The 18,590-nt window shown below is 32.9% G+C and overlaps 1 protein-coding gene across 1 annotated transcript; it reads left to right on the top strand.

The window, feature by feature from the left end:
• The first annotated feature begins 5,505 nt into the window (after positions 1-5,505).
• Positions 5,506-7,939, top strand: LOC127739182 (uncharacterized). The gene has a single exon (XM_052250792.1). It carries the CDS (start codon positions 5,862-5,864, stop codon positions 7,587-7,589), a length of 1,728 nt encoding a protein of 575 aa, XP_052106752.1. The 5' UTR covers positions 5,506-5,861; the 3' UTR covers positions 7,590-7,939.
• Positions 7,940-18,590: the final 10,651 nt, after the last annotated feature.

Genomic DNA, 18,590 nt, shown 5'->3' with positions numbered 1-18,590 from the left:
CAGGATAGTTCCATGTTAATGACATACCATATTGTCTGTTGTTTATTACACTGGCACGCTGAGGCTAGATTTTACGTACAAGCTTGCTATCATTAGTTACATAGTGTGCTAGTGACCTAATGCAATACAAACGGGATCAGTAAATGGTTCGGGCGAACCCCCATATGGAATTTACTGACCCCGTATATATCGTATTAGGTCACTAGAACACTGTGTAACGAATTTATCTTACCGACTATCTTAATTAATATGAGGAATTAAGACAAGTGGCCTATTAAAGTGATCAAGCCTTCAATATTAAGAACCTACTTGCTTTGCATATACAAAAAAAAAAATGCCAAGCCAACAATAACAATTTAATACCAACAACCTTGATATTACAATATTAATATGAGTGAGAAAGTCAGCATCTTACACATTTTTTGTGTGTTCAAAATTGAATAATCATAATTATTATAGTGTATGTGTAAAATAAATGTTAATGACAACACGACAAATATGATATATTCATCAAAACTACTTGTTGATGGTTAGATTATGTATTACACTTACATTGCCATAGAAGATCTGACTCTGAGGTTTCGGCTGCATACATGTCGTTGTTTGTCTTTATTAAATTGGTTTTGGCACATTGTCCTCAAACTCTCCTAAAATATCGTCAATATCAATATCCTGTAATTGTTCCGTAAATGTCGAATTACCGGAACTATGGTTAGAAGCAATGACTGCTCTTTGGACAAGATTGTCAGATATAGTTTTACCTATTTCAATTTTCTCACCTATCTGTATCAACACCCTGATAAGTTGTCAGTGACTGTACAGACTATTTCCCGTGACGGCCATAATTTGGGCAGATCCTTACATATTTTTTGATAACACTATTTCTCCAATTGCTCGTATTGAGTGATTTGTAAAAAATATAAAGGAATCAATTAAGTAAGTTCAGGTTTTGTATCAAGATAGTTCTCATGCCTACTATAGACTTCAAGGAATTTCATTAGTTTAAAGTGAAAATGTGGAAAACAATGACAATATTTCTTGAGTTTACAATCATATATTTCAGTCCATAATCAGATATTGTTGACTATAACATATATATAGTTGTTGCTCAAACTTGTTGTTTAGTGTAGTGTTTTGTGGGCTGTTGTTTGTCTTTTCGTGGTTTTTCTTTTTGTCATGGTTTTATAATTCGACTTGTGCTCTTTATTGTCCCATGGTACATGTATATATTCCCCCTTTTTTCTTTGATTTTTTTTAATTATACTTTCACCTGGTGATTCTGGCATAACTTCAGATACAAGCTCCTTGTCCGATTCTCTTTGGTTCTCTGTTAGCTCATATTTTGCCTTTGTGACGTATTTGAGTCCTGTCTTGTTGTCGGTTTTAATTGTAAACGTGTTTTAGTCATGGTATACATGTTTTTCTTGACCTCTTCTGCAAAAAAAAAGTCAAATATCATGATGTTCAATGTCACCCAGTCCAAAACGTTTCACTTTTGCCAACATGGCTTTAAAATTTGTGTGACTGTCATTAAATTCAGAATCCTTTACTATATCAAATGATTTACTGTGAGGAGGAGCCTTTATATGTCTGTTTAAGCCATGTCTTATTGACTCCAGTGACGATGCTTTGTATCGGATTACGTAGATCGACATTAAAATGACACAGTCTCATTTAGGCGCACACAATCAAAATTTTCAAAGGCATAGTCCTTTTTTTTTCTCCTGAAGATATTCCCGCAGTGGATTTGCACACTTTTTGTTTGCCTTCAATGTATTTTTGGCATAAACCTATAATCGTTTCATATTTCTCTTCGACGCCATCTTGAATGTATAAAGGGACTTTACACCACTACTAGCCATGTACATTTATTAAAAATAAAATACGCCCACCTATCCCATATTTAATATACAGGGTCTCAACGCAGTCGCTTTTAACCAATCATATTCCTACAAATATAGGAGGTAAGATAATTAAGGTTACAGTACATACGCAGAATTAATACTTAACGGGTGCCTCATGTGGAGCAGGATCCGCTTATCGTTTCGCAATAGCTGAGATCACCCCTGGTTTATGATGGGGTTTGTGATGCTCAGTCTTTTGTTTTCTATGCTGCGTTTTGTAGATTGTTGTTTGTCTTTTCGGTTTTTTTTTTGCCACGTCGACGTCGTTGTAAGTATGTCTTCGATTTATGAGAACTACTATTCCTTTTGTATTCTCCTCTTCTTCTTTACACTACCGGTAGACAATTGCATGTCTCTGAGTTAACCAGTATTTACTCTTAACACTACTGTTTACCAGTTTCTTGGCGTTATCCTGTTTGTTTTATTGAGAAAAGAGAATCAGTGAATGACATTTTCTATCCATTTTCCGGCTTTGTAATTAACTTTCCCTTCCCCAGACTGTCGCAATCTTTCTACAGTATTTACAGACATATAACACTTGTCAACTTAAGGATATAAGATTTGTTCAAAGGATGAACGAAACTGGTAAGAACAATTTCCTGTCAATTTGATTATCGATATAGACCTGGTTAACACGCATTTAATTGTTAAATCATCTTGTAGCTTTATTTCTGTTAAAAGTATGTATGAAAAGCTAATTGAAGCTTAATGATATGTTTTTTTCTTCATTAAAAGTCGTTTTACCTGTAAAGCGGTCATCAGACTGAAGGTCATTGATTTTTACTTCCCATTAATAATGATGAAAACATATCGTTTTATCGTTTTTAACAGCGATTATAATGAAAACGTAAATTTACTTCGACAATAAAATTGAGAATGGAAATGGGGAATGTGTCAAAGAGACAACAACCCGACCATAGAACAGACAACAGCAGAAGGTCACCAACAGGTCTTCAATGCAGCGAGAAATTCCCGCACCCGGAGGCGTCCTTCAGCTGGCCCCTAAACAAATATATATACTAGTTCAGTGATAATGAACGCCATACTAAACTCCAAATTGTACACAAGAAACTAAAATTAAAAATAATACAAGACTAACAAAGGCTAGAGGCTCCTGACTTGGGACAGGCGCAAAAATGCGGCGGGGTTAAACATGTTTATGAGATCTCAACCCTCCCCCTATACCTCTAGCCAATGTAGAAAAGTAAACGCATAACAATACGCACATTAACTGTTTCTTGTGATGTGACTTTTTTTTTATACTGAAGCAATCTCTCATGTTTGCCTTTGGTTTTTCAGATAAACACTTTCCCCGACCGATTTTATATAATCCATTTGATGTTTGTTTGTTCTCCGTTTTTCTTTAATCATTATTCACTTATGATGTCAAACTGGCTTGCCCGTTTTTTATTTTGATATTATGACATGGAAAAAAATGCGACTTTGCCTAATTGCTTCTTGCAAAAAAAACCCATTTTTTTTAAAATCATGGAAATAATATTTTAAAATTTATCTACATATTTATCACAAGACCATTAGAAAAATAGACTCCATGTAACACTGTATTTTGTTTGAGAAGATACTTATCCACAATCGAAAATTAGATACCCAAAACATGTATTAAAAACGCTCGGCAAACGCATTGCAAATGGGTGGGTTTTTTTTGCATGCCATGACCAATGTTGGGATATATAAGTGTTTATGATCTCAACAAAAATGCTGCAATTATGATTTCCATTTTAAAGTATAACTACATCTGGTTAATTTAAAATCAATTCATTCTGGAGATAACATTAAATTAGTATTTATGTTTCTATCTAAAATGATTATCTATCTTCAAGCAACAAGTCGACTTCATAGATAAATGCTTATTGTATTGATTGCTTGTGACTTTCAAATTATAAATACAGATCCTATCCAATAAGTTTCTTAAGTTTATGATAGTGGCTCTTTTCACAAAAAATCTTAAATAAAAATTGATTGTAAGTTATACTGGAATGTTTATGACTTACGATTGTTTTGTCTCGTAAAAGTTTTGTGAAAATCTTGCACATAAAATTGATGGTAAGATTACTAAATTGTTCATAATCCATTACGTACTATAATAACATTCCTGAGATTTAGAATGAATAATCTCCTCTGGTCAAGTAATTTCGTTCGTCCATTTTCTAACTGGATGATATGTGCACATGTTGTTAGTAAACAGTTGTTTGGTGAACAAACAATCAGACGTTTGTTTACGATTTGTATGATTGAATGCCAATTACGCATCTTATTGGATCCAAATGTTTTGAAATTCATGTGCAGAGACTGTTTTTACCGTCTTCATTTGATTTGATATCAGGATTAAGACAAAGTAGAGCGAGTCTTGAGTTTTGGTTAGGGTTTTGTTCATTTTAGAATTTAAAGTTGATATCATTAAGGTAAAGGATGAGGATTTAGTTAGGGTAAGGGTTATTGTCATGGTAACGACAAAAACATCAATAGCAGATAGGGTAGATCAAAAGTGGTGAAAGTTGAATAAGGGTTCGATTTATTGATGAGGGAAGGGATAAGGTTAGGTGAGGATAGCGATTAGACTAAAACTTAATGAATGTTAGGTTGAAATTTAGAGTCGGATGTTCTTCCAGAATTACGGGTTGTGAAAACAACTTTAAAATGAATCCTAATCAGTTTGTGCCTTCGTTCATGTCTGTAGGTATATCAACTTCTGTTTAATGTTGTTTTCGCCAGAACGTTCCTTCTTGGTGAAATATGTATTGTAGATTTTGTTAAGTTTATTCTCTACACTCAAAGTCGATTTAAAGCTTAACATATCCATGGTATAGACATTTTATATTGTTGAAAACCATATGTATGTTGACCTCTAGATGCCTTTTTTTCATGGTTTTGTTGTATTGCTAGGTTGTTGTCTCATAAACGTAGGCCCGTATCTCTTTTTATTCATACTAACTTGGAAAGCTAATTTGTTCACACTGTTGAAATTGAGTTTGCATACTATTTTAAAATATCTGATTCAAGCATTTTACTGCAAACATATAATCGGTCTTTTAATAGTCATACGCTTACTAACGTACTTGTGACTTCCGTGCTTGACTAGCAGGCATAAAAATTGCGCAGATGTTACTTTTAGTCATGCAGAGATTATTTTACTGTTTGGGAAAAATTACATGAATCTGCTGGATTATATAACATTGAAATTACTATAAAATAGCTTCAGGATAGAAAAAATTATTTTTACGATCAGTATTTCGCAACGCAATGCAATTTAAATTATGTTCATAAACATGATAAAGTCCTTTTGAAATTGATATGTTGAATTATTGAAAACCTTATAAACTTGTGTATCGGGATATTATTCATAATATCCCATTGCGGCATATTAAATGACATCTGTTGAACAACATTAAATTATATGTTTCACGTTGGGAATATTCATAATTTGAATGTATCAATCGTTTCTTTTAGTAAAAAATATAGCATTAATTATTAATATTGATTTGAAGTAATCATTTTCAATAGACCATATGTTTGTGTCAAATTACTAAATATACTCGATAAATTTACACATTTTAATGAATTATTTTTGATGCATCACTCGCTGTTTTTTTTTTAATTTACACAGTAATGGACAGAATATTTAATCTAAAATCTTGGAAATAAAAGTCAACACTACAAATATTCCGCATAACATATTGCATTTGTGTTGATGAGGGTATAATGATGTTGATTTTATTACATTAAACAATCTGGAAAATTGTGTGTTTATTTGTACCAATGACATTATTGATCATTCGACCCTATTACTGAATCCCACGTAGAATAGTTGAATCTGATGGAGTAATAATGACAGCTTTTGTCGCTACGACTGCTACTTTGTTATCGTGGATCCATGGGGGACCAGTTTATAAAATCTAATTTAACGACTGCAAGTTTAAGTATTCCGTCAGTGTTAAAATGAGTGTCAACGTGAAAGCATCGATCGTTGGAAATACAACGTTTCCGAGTTCTAAAGAATTAAATTCAACAGAGAGTAACTGGGTAACAGCAATTAATTATTATGGATTAATTTACACTTCACTTTTATTTGTGATTGGCATTCCCGGAAATGTATTGGTGTTTTTTGTTTATTCCAAAAAATCGAGAAAAAATTCCACGACTGTATTCATTTTAGTTCTGGCTGTATTTGATTTGGTAAACTGCACGGCAACGTTACCGACAGAAATTGTAATGTTGCTGAATCCGTTTGTTTTCAACATAGGACCCGTATGCAAAATGTCCAGATTTACCACATATACGTGTAACAGTGCTGCCGCTGTTATCCTTGCCGCCATTGCGGTGGACAGATACAAACGGGTATGTACACCCCATGGGAAACAATTTACTCTCAAACGAGCGAAACGAATGGCATTCTGGGCATTTATGACGTCCGTTAGTTTTACATGGCCGTCTCTAATGATATATGGGCAAAGAACTATTAGTACTGAAAGTGCAAACGTTACACGTCAAATATGTGAAATAGACGATTCTCACGTTCTGACGGTTTATCCACTTATCTATTACTCTTATATGTGTTTCTCTACATGTGGAATATATTTTATTCTGCTAGCATCATACATAAGTATTGTTATCAAAATGGTGAGGCGCAAGAACTTCTCTAGTTTGATGGGTCGTCGATCTGTATCTAATAAAGAGGTGCCAGATATACACATAGAACATCCCTCATCTATTGGGCATCATACAAACGCATTACAAGTTACCAGTGTACACAGCTCCACGCGCAGTCTGAACGTGTGTTGTCATACTGAAGAATCAAATTGTTTCCAGTATGAACCAGCTGCGTCGGTGCAGAAAAATAGCCAAAACATGGCTGAAACTTCAAAGGAAAAGGAAAATCCGAATGTAATGGATTCCGAACATCAGGAGCGCTTGATGAAGACTGACGAAGACGACATAAAACCAAATGGCTTTTTAAATGTTGACGGTCTTATAGATTGCAAAGAAGTTATGAACGAATATGGTGCTGTACACGAACAAAAGTATAATGCTCGGAATGAACATTGTGTCATTTCTAATCCACAGAATAATCCCGAATGTATCGAAAATAAAAACAAAGAAAACGATAAAACAAGGAACCGAGTGTTGAATAACAATTTGAATAAAGAAACAGAAGAATCGAAACAGAAAACAAAACAAACGATGAAAAAAAACAACAGTCTGGACGTTCCTTCGCCTAATCATTCGCCGGAAATTTCTAGCAAAGACAGTTCAAAAAATGAAAACACATCAGAGAACCGAAATAAAACCAAACGTAAGCGTAAGGTATCACAAACGCGTAGTAATACAGGAGAAATGTCCTTGAATGGATCAAGCAAAAGTAAAATGCGGCCTTCCAAAAGGAGTTTAAGAGCACATCGTTTAGGTAAGACCACTCTTATGCTGTTAGTTGTGACTATGGTTTATATTTTAAGCTTTCTTCCATTTCTTGGAGTTGTTATACAACGATCCATATCCCCTATTGTTCCGTTGCTTTATAAAGGAGAATATGACACAGTGTACGAAGCTTTGTACAGATCTTATTTACTAAACTGTGCGGTGAATCCGGTTATTTATTCGTTTTGCAACGCAAATTTTAGAAAAGATTGTAGAGCTTCGTGTAGGAGACGAAAATTGTTCTACAGATAAGAGGCGATGAGGCACACAATAGTATTACACATATCATACTTTTGCCAATTTGTATCATGGTTTGTGCAGGCTACCAACAGTTTATAGATACTGTGGAAATATTTTGATGTTGTTTTGATTTAATTATATGAATATTCTCAACATTTCACTATGTCTTGAAGTCAACGTACTATTTAAAAGTAATCACGTTAGGCCACGCAAAATCAATTTGTTGTTTCAGCGATTTAATCGCTCTTTTAGTTCTTGATTAAAATTGTGAGGCGAAAGTCATTTTCAATTTATTGCCCTTGTTCTTTAAATTTTCACTCCTGTTCGTCAAATCTGATATTTTCAAATAAAAATGATCGCTCTTTCACCTTCCTTATTATTTACATTGAAATAAAAAATGGATTTCAACTCCGTATATTTTAGCATGTACTATTATCTGTGAACAATATATTTTGCCTAAATGAAAAATATTCATAATTGTCTGCAATTATTTTGTTTATTCGAACATTCTTTTCATGTATGCATGAACAGAATTGAAACTGTCTATTGGAGAGAGGTTACTTCCGAATCGTTGGATACCTGTTTTTGTACACTTGGGTATATCATGCCAGCATTTTTTTTTATTTACGGAGGAAGTTGGAGTACCGGGAGAGAAGCACTGATCTTCGGTAGAAAAACTGGCATTCCTAGTCAATTAAGATCTTTGTTAAACGCATCTACTACGATCGGATTTCGGTAGCTGTACTACTAAAACCATCAAGGCCCATTCTGAAGACGAACCATACACCTAGTTTTTGTCATTTTGACAGTTTTGTCTTCCTTTCCAGATTTCATTCATTAAAACATTAACAAGTCGAATTTTAGGGGATGTTCATCTATCCCTGACATTAAGTTACCCAAAAGCTGCACATGCGTAGTAATATTCAATATAGTCAATAGAAAGATGAGGTATTGGTGCTTGAATATAGGAGTAATATGAGTGTTTGAATTTTCGTTGAAATAAAGATACATAAGTTGCTGTTTGATATAAAAAATCAAAGAAAATGCCTTATGAGTTCAGACAATTCAAATGATAGATTAAATGAAAGTGTACTGCAAGTTTATCTATTTTGTCAAGGGAGCAACCATTTAACTTCAAAGGGGTGGGGGTGGGGAGGGTAATGGTTTTTTGTCTGAGTCAGAAAATTTTTTTTCGCGCAAAGCTGGATTCAGAATATTTATTTTTGTCATCTGCTTAACCACAATATTTTTTTTCATCGAATTGGGGATCAGAATATTTTTTTTAGGAAAAAACCATAACACCCCCATCCTTGAAGTTAAATGGTCGTTCCCTAACAAGCCCAAAGAAAACGAGAAAGGTCATTTATTTTTGCTATTTTTTTTAGGCAGTTTTCTTAAAGTTCTTATAATTCTTTTTCTTTCATTCCACATATTAAATATGTTTCCCCAGTGTAGTCTTAAAAATAGTTTGACAACAAGCAAATGTTGGAAATCTAAAACTATCACAAGTTGAAAAACCGTGAATCAAAATAAACCACTAGCGAACCGGGTGAGTGATACCATATGTGACTTGCAGTCCATCCGCAGCGGCACAGAACCAGTGTAGAAAGATGTATAAAATTATAAAATACCATATGACAAAATATGAGAAATATGTTTTGTTTGGAGTCCAAACTTCCGAAATAAAACAATTTTGATACTCTTACACTGTAATATTTATAATGCGTAACAATGACATAATCAACTAGTGGACGCTTTACAGCTTTTTTTAATGCTATGTGTTGTCTTCTAATTTCTTAAAAGTGGCAAAATCTTTATTCACAGAAAATATCACATATTATATAAAAAATTATAGCACTTATGTATATTGTCATAATTATGAAAACTATGATAATATAATTATTATCAAATTATAATTATGAAAATAATCAACAGTATTGTTTAGTGTTGCCTATTGTTTAGCATGCATCGCTTGATTGATTGATTGTTGGATGCTTAACGTCAAGTGGCAAATATTTCATGCATAGCATGCATCGATGAAGGGACCTACTTTTAAAGGTTTTGGGCTATTTCTGTTAATTGTATTGGTGTAGATTTTTAGGGACTCAACTGCAAATATAAAGGTTGAACGTCTCACCAGAAACGCTCGTTAAACAGGCGCTGTAAAAAAGACTTCGACATCATTTGGCAGCAGAAAAATCTATAACGGCTTGATGCTAACCATACATATTGACAATCTACATGTCATCGTGTGAATCTTATAATGATGTATTTCCCATTTTGTAATCAAAGTTTAAAAGCGCAATATCATAAATATTTGACTGAGACATAAAAAGTTGTATAAGAATCGAATTTACGTACATGAAGAGTAACTCTTTGTTCGATTTTTTTACTAGACAAGCAACTTAGATAAATAAAGCATCCCCCTTTTTAGAGATAAAACATTTCCCTACAAACGATGTAGTTTAGAAATGTATCCCTATGTTTCCGTTGGAGATAGACCAAGGATGTTTTTAAACTTTGTAATATCCCCAATTCTGTACTGCTAGATTTGCTAAGAATTGCTCATAGATTGAGTTCAAACCATGCAAATCATTTATTCATAGTACTACTAAGAATTTTGATTACAATTATTTAGCAGCAAAAATACTTGAGAAATAGTTGAAATATAACACTATTAAAATAAAAATAATGTTATACAGTGTTGTTCTGACAAAAACTCGTAGAGTGTAGAAATCTCGTATTATAGTTGTATAGGGAGATATACCAATGCACTTGGATCTCAAATATATAGTTATCTCCATTTTCATCAAAAGTGGACATTTAGCACTATGAGATTCACACGAAGATGTATCTAACAAATGAGGCGGAAGATACAAAGGGGACATCAGAAACCCACAAGTCGAAGAGAATGTTACAGCGCTATGGCAAAAATCGGAAGACGACAAAAAGTACATTGTATGTTGTCTAACAAATCAACAAAACGTTTCTCGTTAGAATTGTTTCACATTTTTTCATGTCGGAGAATTTTATGGCAGATCATAAGGTGTGGGTTTTGCTCAACATTGAAGGCTGTATGGTGACTTATAGTTGCTTTATTTTATTTAGTTGTTTTTACTGAATTTTTTACTTTAACATATCCAACAATAGCTTCATCAAAAAGAGATACCAAGAGGACCACTCAAATACATAAGTCAAATAAAACCATGGTCAAAAAGAAAAACGACGAAAAGACACACAATAACAAAACACTACACAGAGAACAAACAATTAAGCAACACGGACCTTTTACAGAACACTACACAGAGAACAAACAATTAAGCAACACGGACCTTATACAAAACACTAAACAGAGAACAAACAATTAAGCAACACAAACCTTATACAAAACACTATAGTAAACAGAGAAAAAACAATTAAGCAACACAGACCTTATAAAAACCACTACAAAAAGAACAAATAGTTAAGCAACATGAACCTTATACAATTATGTGAAAAATACAAAGAAAAAAGAAATAAAGCAACACGAACGTTAAACAAAAGGCTACATAGAGAATAAAAAATTAAGCAACACAAACCATACACAAGACAATACACAGAGGATAAACAATTGAGCAACATAAACCTTATACAAAACACGAGATGAACTGAGGTGATCTGGAAGGTTAAGAATTAAAAATTGTAAAGCAATTACAAATTCTACCGCTGTGATGAAAACGTAAAGAGATTAAACATTTTACTTTCTCAATATTCTGTTGTTGCCTCAGTGCAATCTCAGTCTGTTTATTTATATGAGATACAAACGCTGAAGATAAGGGAAATATACTGATTACTGATTTATTTGAAATGTGTTTGTTTTGAAAACAATTATCATAACATTTTACTACATTCGTGCATTATAGGATACCAATTTACACTGATGTTTGATTATTTTGGAACATTGTTATCTAAATGTTCTGGAAATGATTCCAGATCTACTCAAATGTCTGAAGATAAGAAATCGTTCTGATAAGCGGTTCTTGTGTGTTACAAACTATATGACAAAATGCTTGTTCATGTATATAGCCTTAGTTTATATTGGACGTATACTTATATACTATATAAACAAAATCTTTACACGATACGGGTTTTAGTGCAAGGTTTTCTCAAAGACTTCATATGATCATAATAAAACATCTTCCAACCTAACCTCCTTTTTTTAAAGCTAAACACATATTTGTTGTTTGACCTTACTGGTAAATAATTTGCTATTCTAGAACGAATTACTCCATTCATTTGTTGGTTACTTGTTAAGTGCAAATTTATCCCAAGAGTTCATAAATTGAAGAATGTGTTAATTATCGTCCTACAATATTATAGTGCTTTGGTACTACATGTAATTTGATTTTTAGCATACTTTTCTAACTCCTCGTAGAGAAATAAGAAATCATCTAGAAACCAAGGTTCTCTCTCCTTCGGTCAAAGTTGATCTTTGATGAATTTGGCTATTCTTTTTATGTCTTTTTTCGTCATAGAGCTACCAACGTTTCTAAGTATTTATACATCCCATGCTTCCAAATATTTGGGATTGAGTGTTCCTGATAAAGTTAAATCCAGAAGAGCGCTTCGGATGCACAACATTTAGAAGGTGTTATTTTCTAGGATCTATACTACTAAAAAAAGTATAGCAACTCGCTTTATTTTTCAAGTTTGTGATTTTTTAATCTTCAATCATTTGTGTATTCAAAAGTACTACAGTTATGTCAATTTCAAACAGCTACATTGTTCGCAAACTTTGAGGGAATGAGTCAAAATTGAAAGTCACAATTTTAACAATTTTTTTGCACATGGTCTAGTTAAAAAATTCAAAATAGATAAAGTGGTGAATCTGATGGCATAATTAATTTCATATGAAGAGGGTAACATTTCCCTCGCAAAAAATGAGAAAAATGGGAGGGTAACTTCTTTTACCTTCAATCTCAATGGAAGTGTTACAAAACTTTCTTTGAGTATTATACACACCCATGTTCATCCTTGAACCATTTAGTAATCACTTTTATTAAATAAAACTGACAAATTTGTTTTAAGATAACCATAAATTGTTCTGCCTTTATTTGATGTTTTGATACCATTAGTTCGAAGATACGTGTGTTAGTAACAGAGCTTCTTAGAGAATTTGATATTCCAATCAGAATAATGGCAAGACAGACTTGGAAGTCTCCAGAGTCCTGAATTTTTCTCCTGAGCATTTAACCTGGTATATAATAGTCTATCAAAGCATGATTAAAGTCGTTCTAGCGTGCTAGAGAAATCTAGGACTTTGGTGTAAAAGTTAAATTCAGATTGAAACCTAATTTTGTTTTTAAATTTCTTAATACATTTATTCCGTTTGCTGCTTCTGTGTTACTTTATTTCACTGATTGCCTGTTTGGTTTTAAAACATACACATTGTTATCCAAATAAAGTATTTAGTATTGAAAATGATCATGCGGATAGTTACAAAATCTAATAGGGAAAATAGTAGATTTAATTTTTCCTGACATTATGTTGCCCTTTTATGTACCCTATTCAGGAGAAAGAAGTCCCTTTTTTGAGTGTTGTGATTGAATGTATAAGTGTAATACTTTTTAACTTTATTGATGAATAACTCGCACTGCTGTGTGTATATTAACAATACAGATTTTGAAACATAAAGATTTTTTTTTTATAATTCTTCGAAAAGCCACCTGATTTTTAACAAATGTAATGTAAATGACGGTTGCTATGGGTACTATAAACAATTTCAATTCGTAGACAGTTATGCCACCATTTGACTACAATTTCTAAAACGAAATCATAAATTACTACTATGATACATAACTTTCCTGACCCGCTTTTTATTATAAAAAGTAGTAATTTCAGAAAATTTTAGAATTGTCCCCTATTGTGAACAACATAATACCGTTTCCTCCTTTAGCCTTTAATACCATGGAATTGGCAGTAATCTCTTACTGAGAGAAGTATTGTCGAAAAAGGATATAACTTAATAGATGATGGAGGTTATGATACAAAGTCCATTTATATTTATACATACGAGAACATTTAATCCCATTTGGGCTTCAATACTGATACCAATTAACAATATTATTTGATATATTTGGAAATTTATATTCTGATATTCTCGGAATGACGCCATAACTATTCTTCTGTCGTTTTAATCATAAGAAGCCGTTGTGATAAGATGATCTTCTCTTTAGAAAATTAATTATACTACAGAACAATTTATTGTTATGATACATTGCCAGCATATCTGAGAAAACGTTCAGTTGATTCATTCTTACTTGACATACTACTGTAAAAGAAAGGGGAAAGATACCAAAGGAATATCCAAACTCGTCAAAAATAAACTGACAATAGACTATTTTCATATTACCGACTTTTGACTCCGGATTATATAATTTGTCGACTGGTTACCTTGGACATCATGGTACCAAGTCAGGTAAGAGCAAGCTAAAGAAGTAAAACCAAGCTTTCAATCGGTACAATTTTGGGGGAAAATTTTTATATGTTTGATTTTACTTATTTTGGTTGCTCTTACTTGACCGAGTACCACGATGTCCAAGGTAACCAGTCGACAAATTATATAATCCGGAGTCAAAAGTCGGTAATATTAAAATAGTCTATACCATGGAAAAATACGAAAAACGACGAAAAGATAAACATCAGTTCAAAAAACACAACAAAGAAAACTAACACAGACCAACACGAAACCCACCAAAAAAAAAAACGTAAATGATCTCAGTTGCGGAAGGGTGATCTTGCTCCACATGTGACATCCTTAAGTTATTCAGTGCATTTTAGTCAAATAATTCTACATAAAAAGGGGTGAGGCAGATCCTTTTCAGTTTCTGTTAATTTTCCTCAGATGTTTTAGACTGGTGTCGATTTGGAGCTTGATCTAGAGGTATATACAGATTTTTATTGTTAAACAACTTCATGTTGACCTCTGCGTTCAGTTGCTGTCCATATGCCAATGTTTGCGGGACCAATTTATTCATATTAATGATAATAATCATATGATTTATTCTAGTGATTGAAAAGGGAAATATTTATTGTAAAAAATGTTTATCGATAAAAGCAATCGTCATTTCAAAATATTTCCTGTGTTTTTGTATGTTATTTTCACTGATTCATCAAAAACATAAGTCCCTAGCAAGCAATTTATTAGTTAAGCCTTCCTTGTTTATATAGTATGTTTTCAATTCGAAAACTACCCTAAAGGTTGAAAAATAGTTGGATATATATAATTGATAAGCACAATCACGAACAAAGAAATTGTTACTTTTAAGTTATACAATATAAGATAAATGAAAAATACCTCTTAACATCATTAAATGATTTTGTTAACAAATGCATGGCATAATACACAGGTATCTTATTTTGAAATATTTCACATCACCAAAATCTATTACAAGAACTGTTTAACACCACTGTTGACACAACCAAAGCGGAGCACTTGATTTCTCTTATTGTTACTATGTCAAAGCTTTAGCTCTCGGTTTTATATGCGTGTTTATATGGTCATCTTATACCAGTATAAAAATGTGGAGATATGGTATGATCTTTAATGAGACAACTGTACACCAGAGTTCAAATGACGTGGATATTAGCAATTATAGGTCACCATATAGACTTCAACAATGAGAAAAACCCATACCGTATAGTCAGCTATTAACGGCAACGACAGGAATAATTTGAAGCAATTGACACGATAAAACTTAGTGCTAGCTATAAGGATGTCCATTTAGCTGTGCGGGATGTATAAATACGCCACTGCTGGGGATCGGAATAGGAATATTAAAGCTGATTCTCCTTATGATATGAGTTCAAGAGTCCGGATGAGACTTTTACAGGACAAAATATTTACTCCAGCCAAATGTCTTTTTTTCGGTGGCAAACAATTGTTTTTATTCTATCCACTATCAACTTATTAAAACCTACCTAACTGATATATTGCTGAAATTGGTATCATTTAAATATTGTTTGAAACGTTAGCCACTGCACCTTTAGCAACCAACACGCGATGAATAGTTGAATCAATCATTTTTATGGGGTACGTTATGTTGTTTATCTTTTACGGTATTTTAAAATTTTGTCAGAACTCATCCATTCCTTTTTTAAATTGATTTTCGCTTTTAAACATGTCGTCAATGAATAAGAGTTATTACTTTGAAAGCGAAACTTAATTAAAGTAAAAATACATTCTGTGCTCATATTCCCTATGAAAACTAGATGTTGATTGATGATGTAAGTTGTTAATGCGACAAAAATGTTTCTTAACTTTTCCTCTTGATAATTCCACCTAATATTTTTCAACGACTTTATCTAAACGGCTATTGATGTTTAATTCGTTTAAAGCGACATTTTATTCATAAATTTACACAAGTCACAAAAGAGGGTATGGATGGAGGTCCTTCATTTCTGTATTCTTTAATTTTTTAGGCCATTTTTCTTTATTGTTTATATTTCAGCACCTCATTATTCTCTATTCTTTATTTGTTTGGTCCATTTCTCTCTATTCTTTATTTTCTCACCCATTATTCTCTATTCTGTAAACCCCATCCACACTGTCATAAAACTCTTTATAGTTTTTATAATTCTTTCGGTAAGGTTTTTTACAGACTAACATTCAAACTTTGCCTCCTTTTATAACAGACTTTGTTACGAACTATTGTTTTGGCTTCATTTGTTCCATTTTAAATTGCAAATATAAAAGCTTTTTTTTACCTAAATTCAAATAATAACTCATAAATCTACGTATTCTAAAAAAAATACAAAATGTGAATGAAACCAATCAGAATCACACGAACTTCAAACGGAATGATACCAGATTCGCCAACAAGATAAGCATATGTCCAACTGTTGACTAAGGTATAGAAAATGGACATCCCTGGACCTCTACTATCTATAGAAGTAAACCCAATGTTAAGATCGACAACCCTTTGATTGTTCGGGATGTATAGATACGCAGCTACGTTCGGTTGGAATGGGGATGTTAAATCCGATGCTTCGTGTACGGTAAGTGCCACACTCTTTGCATGTAAGGGAACCTTTGCAATAACTATTTAAGGGGTCCATTGGTGGTCATTAGCAAGGCAAAATGTCTGCCCCTCTCAAACTTACCGTTCCAGTGGGAGTCAAAATGCTCACCATTCACCCCTGTCCTTCCTCTTTGCAGAACATATCTATTGGTTTTATTGAAAAAAATTGTTCTCGTTCAACACATTTATTAACTAGATGCCTTCAACAATGAGAAAAACCCATACCGTATAGTCAGCTATTAACGGCAACGACATGAAAAATGTGAAGCAATTGACACGATAAAACTTAATGTTAGCTTTGAGGACGTCCATTTAGCTGTGCGGGATGTATAAATACGCAACTGTTGGGTATCGGAATAGGGATATTAAAGCCGACCCTCCTCACAGTATGAATTCAAGAGTGCGGATGGGCATTTTTACAGGACAAAATATTAACTCCAGCTAATGTTTTTTTTTAGTGGCAAACTTTTTTTTTTCATTCATGTTATCCACTGCACGTTTAGCAACCAACACTTGATGAATCATTTTTTTAACGGGGGATCGACGTTATTTTGTATATCTTTTACGATATTTTAAATTTTGTTTAAATGCAGTCACTTCAGAACCCATCCATTCTTATTTGAAATTAATGTTTGCTTGTTAACATGTCGTCGATAAACAGGAATTATTACTTTGGAAGCGAAACTTAATTAAAGTTAAAATACATTCAGTGTTCATATATTCCCTATGAAAACTAGATATTGATAGATGATGTAAGTTTTTAATGTGACAACACAGCTTCTTAACTTTCCCTCTTGATAATTCCATTTAGATATATTTCAACGACTTTATCCAAACGGCTATTGAGGTTTGATTCGTTTAAAGCGACATTTTATTCATAAAATTACACAAGTCATGAAACTCTTTATAGTTTTTATTATTCCATTTGTCAGAATTTTACAGACTAACATTCAAACTTTGCATTCTTTATAACAAACGTTGTTGCGTCCATTTTAAATTGCAATTCAGATAATAACTCACAAATCTAGGTATTATAAAAATACAAAATGTGAATGAAACTAATCAGAATCACACGATCTCCAAACGGATTGATACCAGATTCGTCAACAAGATAGACATATATCCAGGTGTTGACTAGGGTATAGAAAAATGGATATCCCTGTGGACCTCTTCCATCAAGCAATAAACCCAATGTTAAGATCGACAACCCTTTGGCTGTGCGGGATGATTGATACGCATCTACTTTCGGTTGGAATGGGGACGTTACATCTGATGAAAGAAATTGTTCTTACCATGATCAATATGACGGTTGCAACTAGTGCAGACATATCACCACCAGTTTTTTTGTTGGGTTCGTGATGCTCTGTCTGGTTTTCTATGTAGTGTTTTGTGGACTTGGTTTTGTTTTCGTCGAATTTCTTTTTGAAATTCTGTCATGGCGTTGTCAGTTTATCTTCGCCTTGTGAGTTTAGAATATCCCCTTGGTATCTTCTGCTTCTTTTTAATCTTTCCAAGATACTCTCGAACTGAAGACGAATATTATCGTTAAACATGAATAATTATAGTGAAATAAAAGCAGTTTGAAGAATTCCTGTTCTATGATTAGAACGTTAATGTTACGGTTTTGCATCCCTTTTGATGATTCAAGCTAGCGAGACAACTTTCTCAATGCATAATGCCTTCAATTGCCCCCTTGAATGTGTTTGATTATATTTGTCGTTCGCTTTCTGTATCACTGTAATAAACATATTTATTTAATTCAGTATTTTATTTTGTAAGTCAACTTTTAATTGAATACAATTTACACCGTTCTTCCGTTTTAACCACAGTTTTCATGAATTGGTTTTGACCATTTAAATTGACACGATCAGGATCTTACTTTCATATGCAATCTCATTAAATACAGATCTTGTAATTTATCGAAGCGTGGACACAGGATCTGTATTCTAATCAG

The sequence above is a fragment of the Mytilus californianus genome, unplaced genomic scaffold, assembly GCF_021869535.1.
Source record: "Mytilus californianus isolate M0D057914Y unplaced genomic scaffold, xbMytCali1.0.p SCAF_4, whole genome shotgun sequence".
In the NCBI taxonomy this organism is placed as follows: Eukaryota; Metazoa; Mollusca; class Bivalvia; order Mytilida; family Mytilidae; genus Mytilus; species Mytilus californianus.
Note: the sequence above shows the minus strand (reverse complement) of the source record. Positions and strands in the feature narration are given on the sequence as shown.

Excerpts from the sequence above, each read along its gene's own strand:
- LOC127739182 (XM_052250792.1), top strand. The coding sequence starts at position 5,862 with ATGAGTGTCAACGTGAAAGCATCGATCGTTGGAAATACAACGTTTCCG.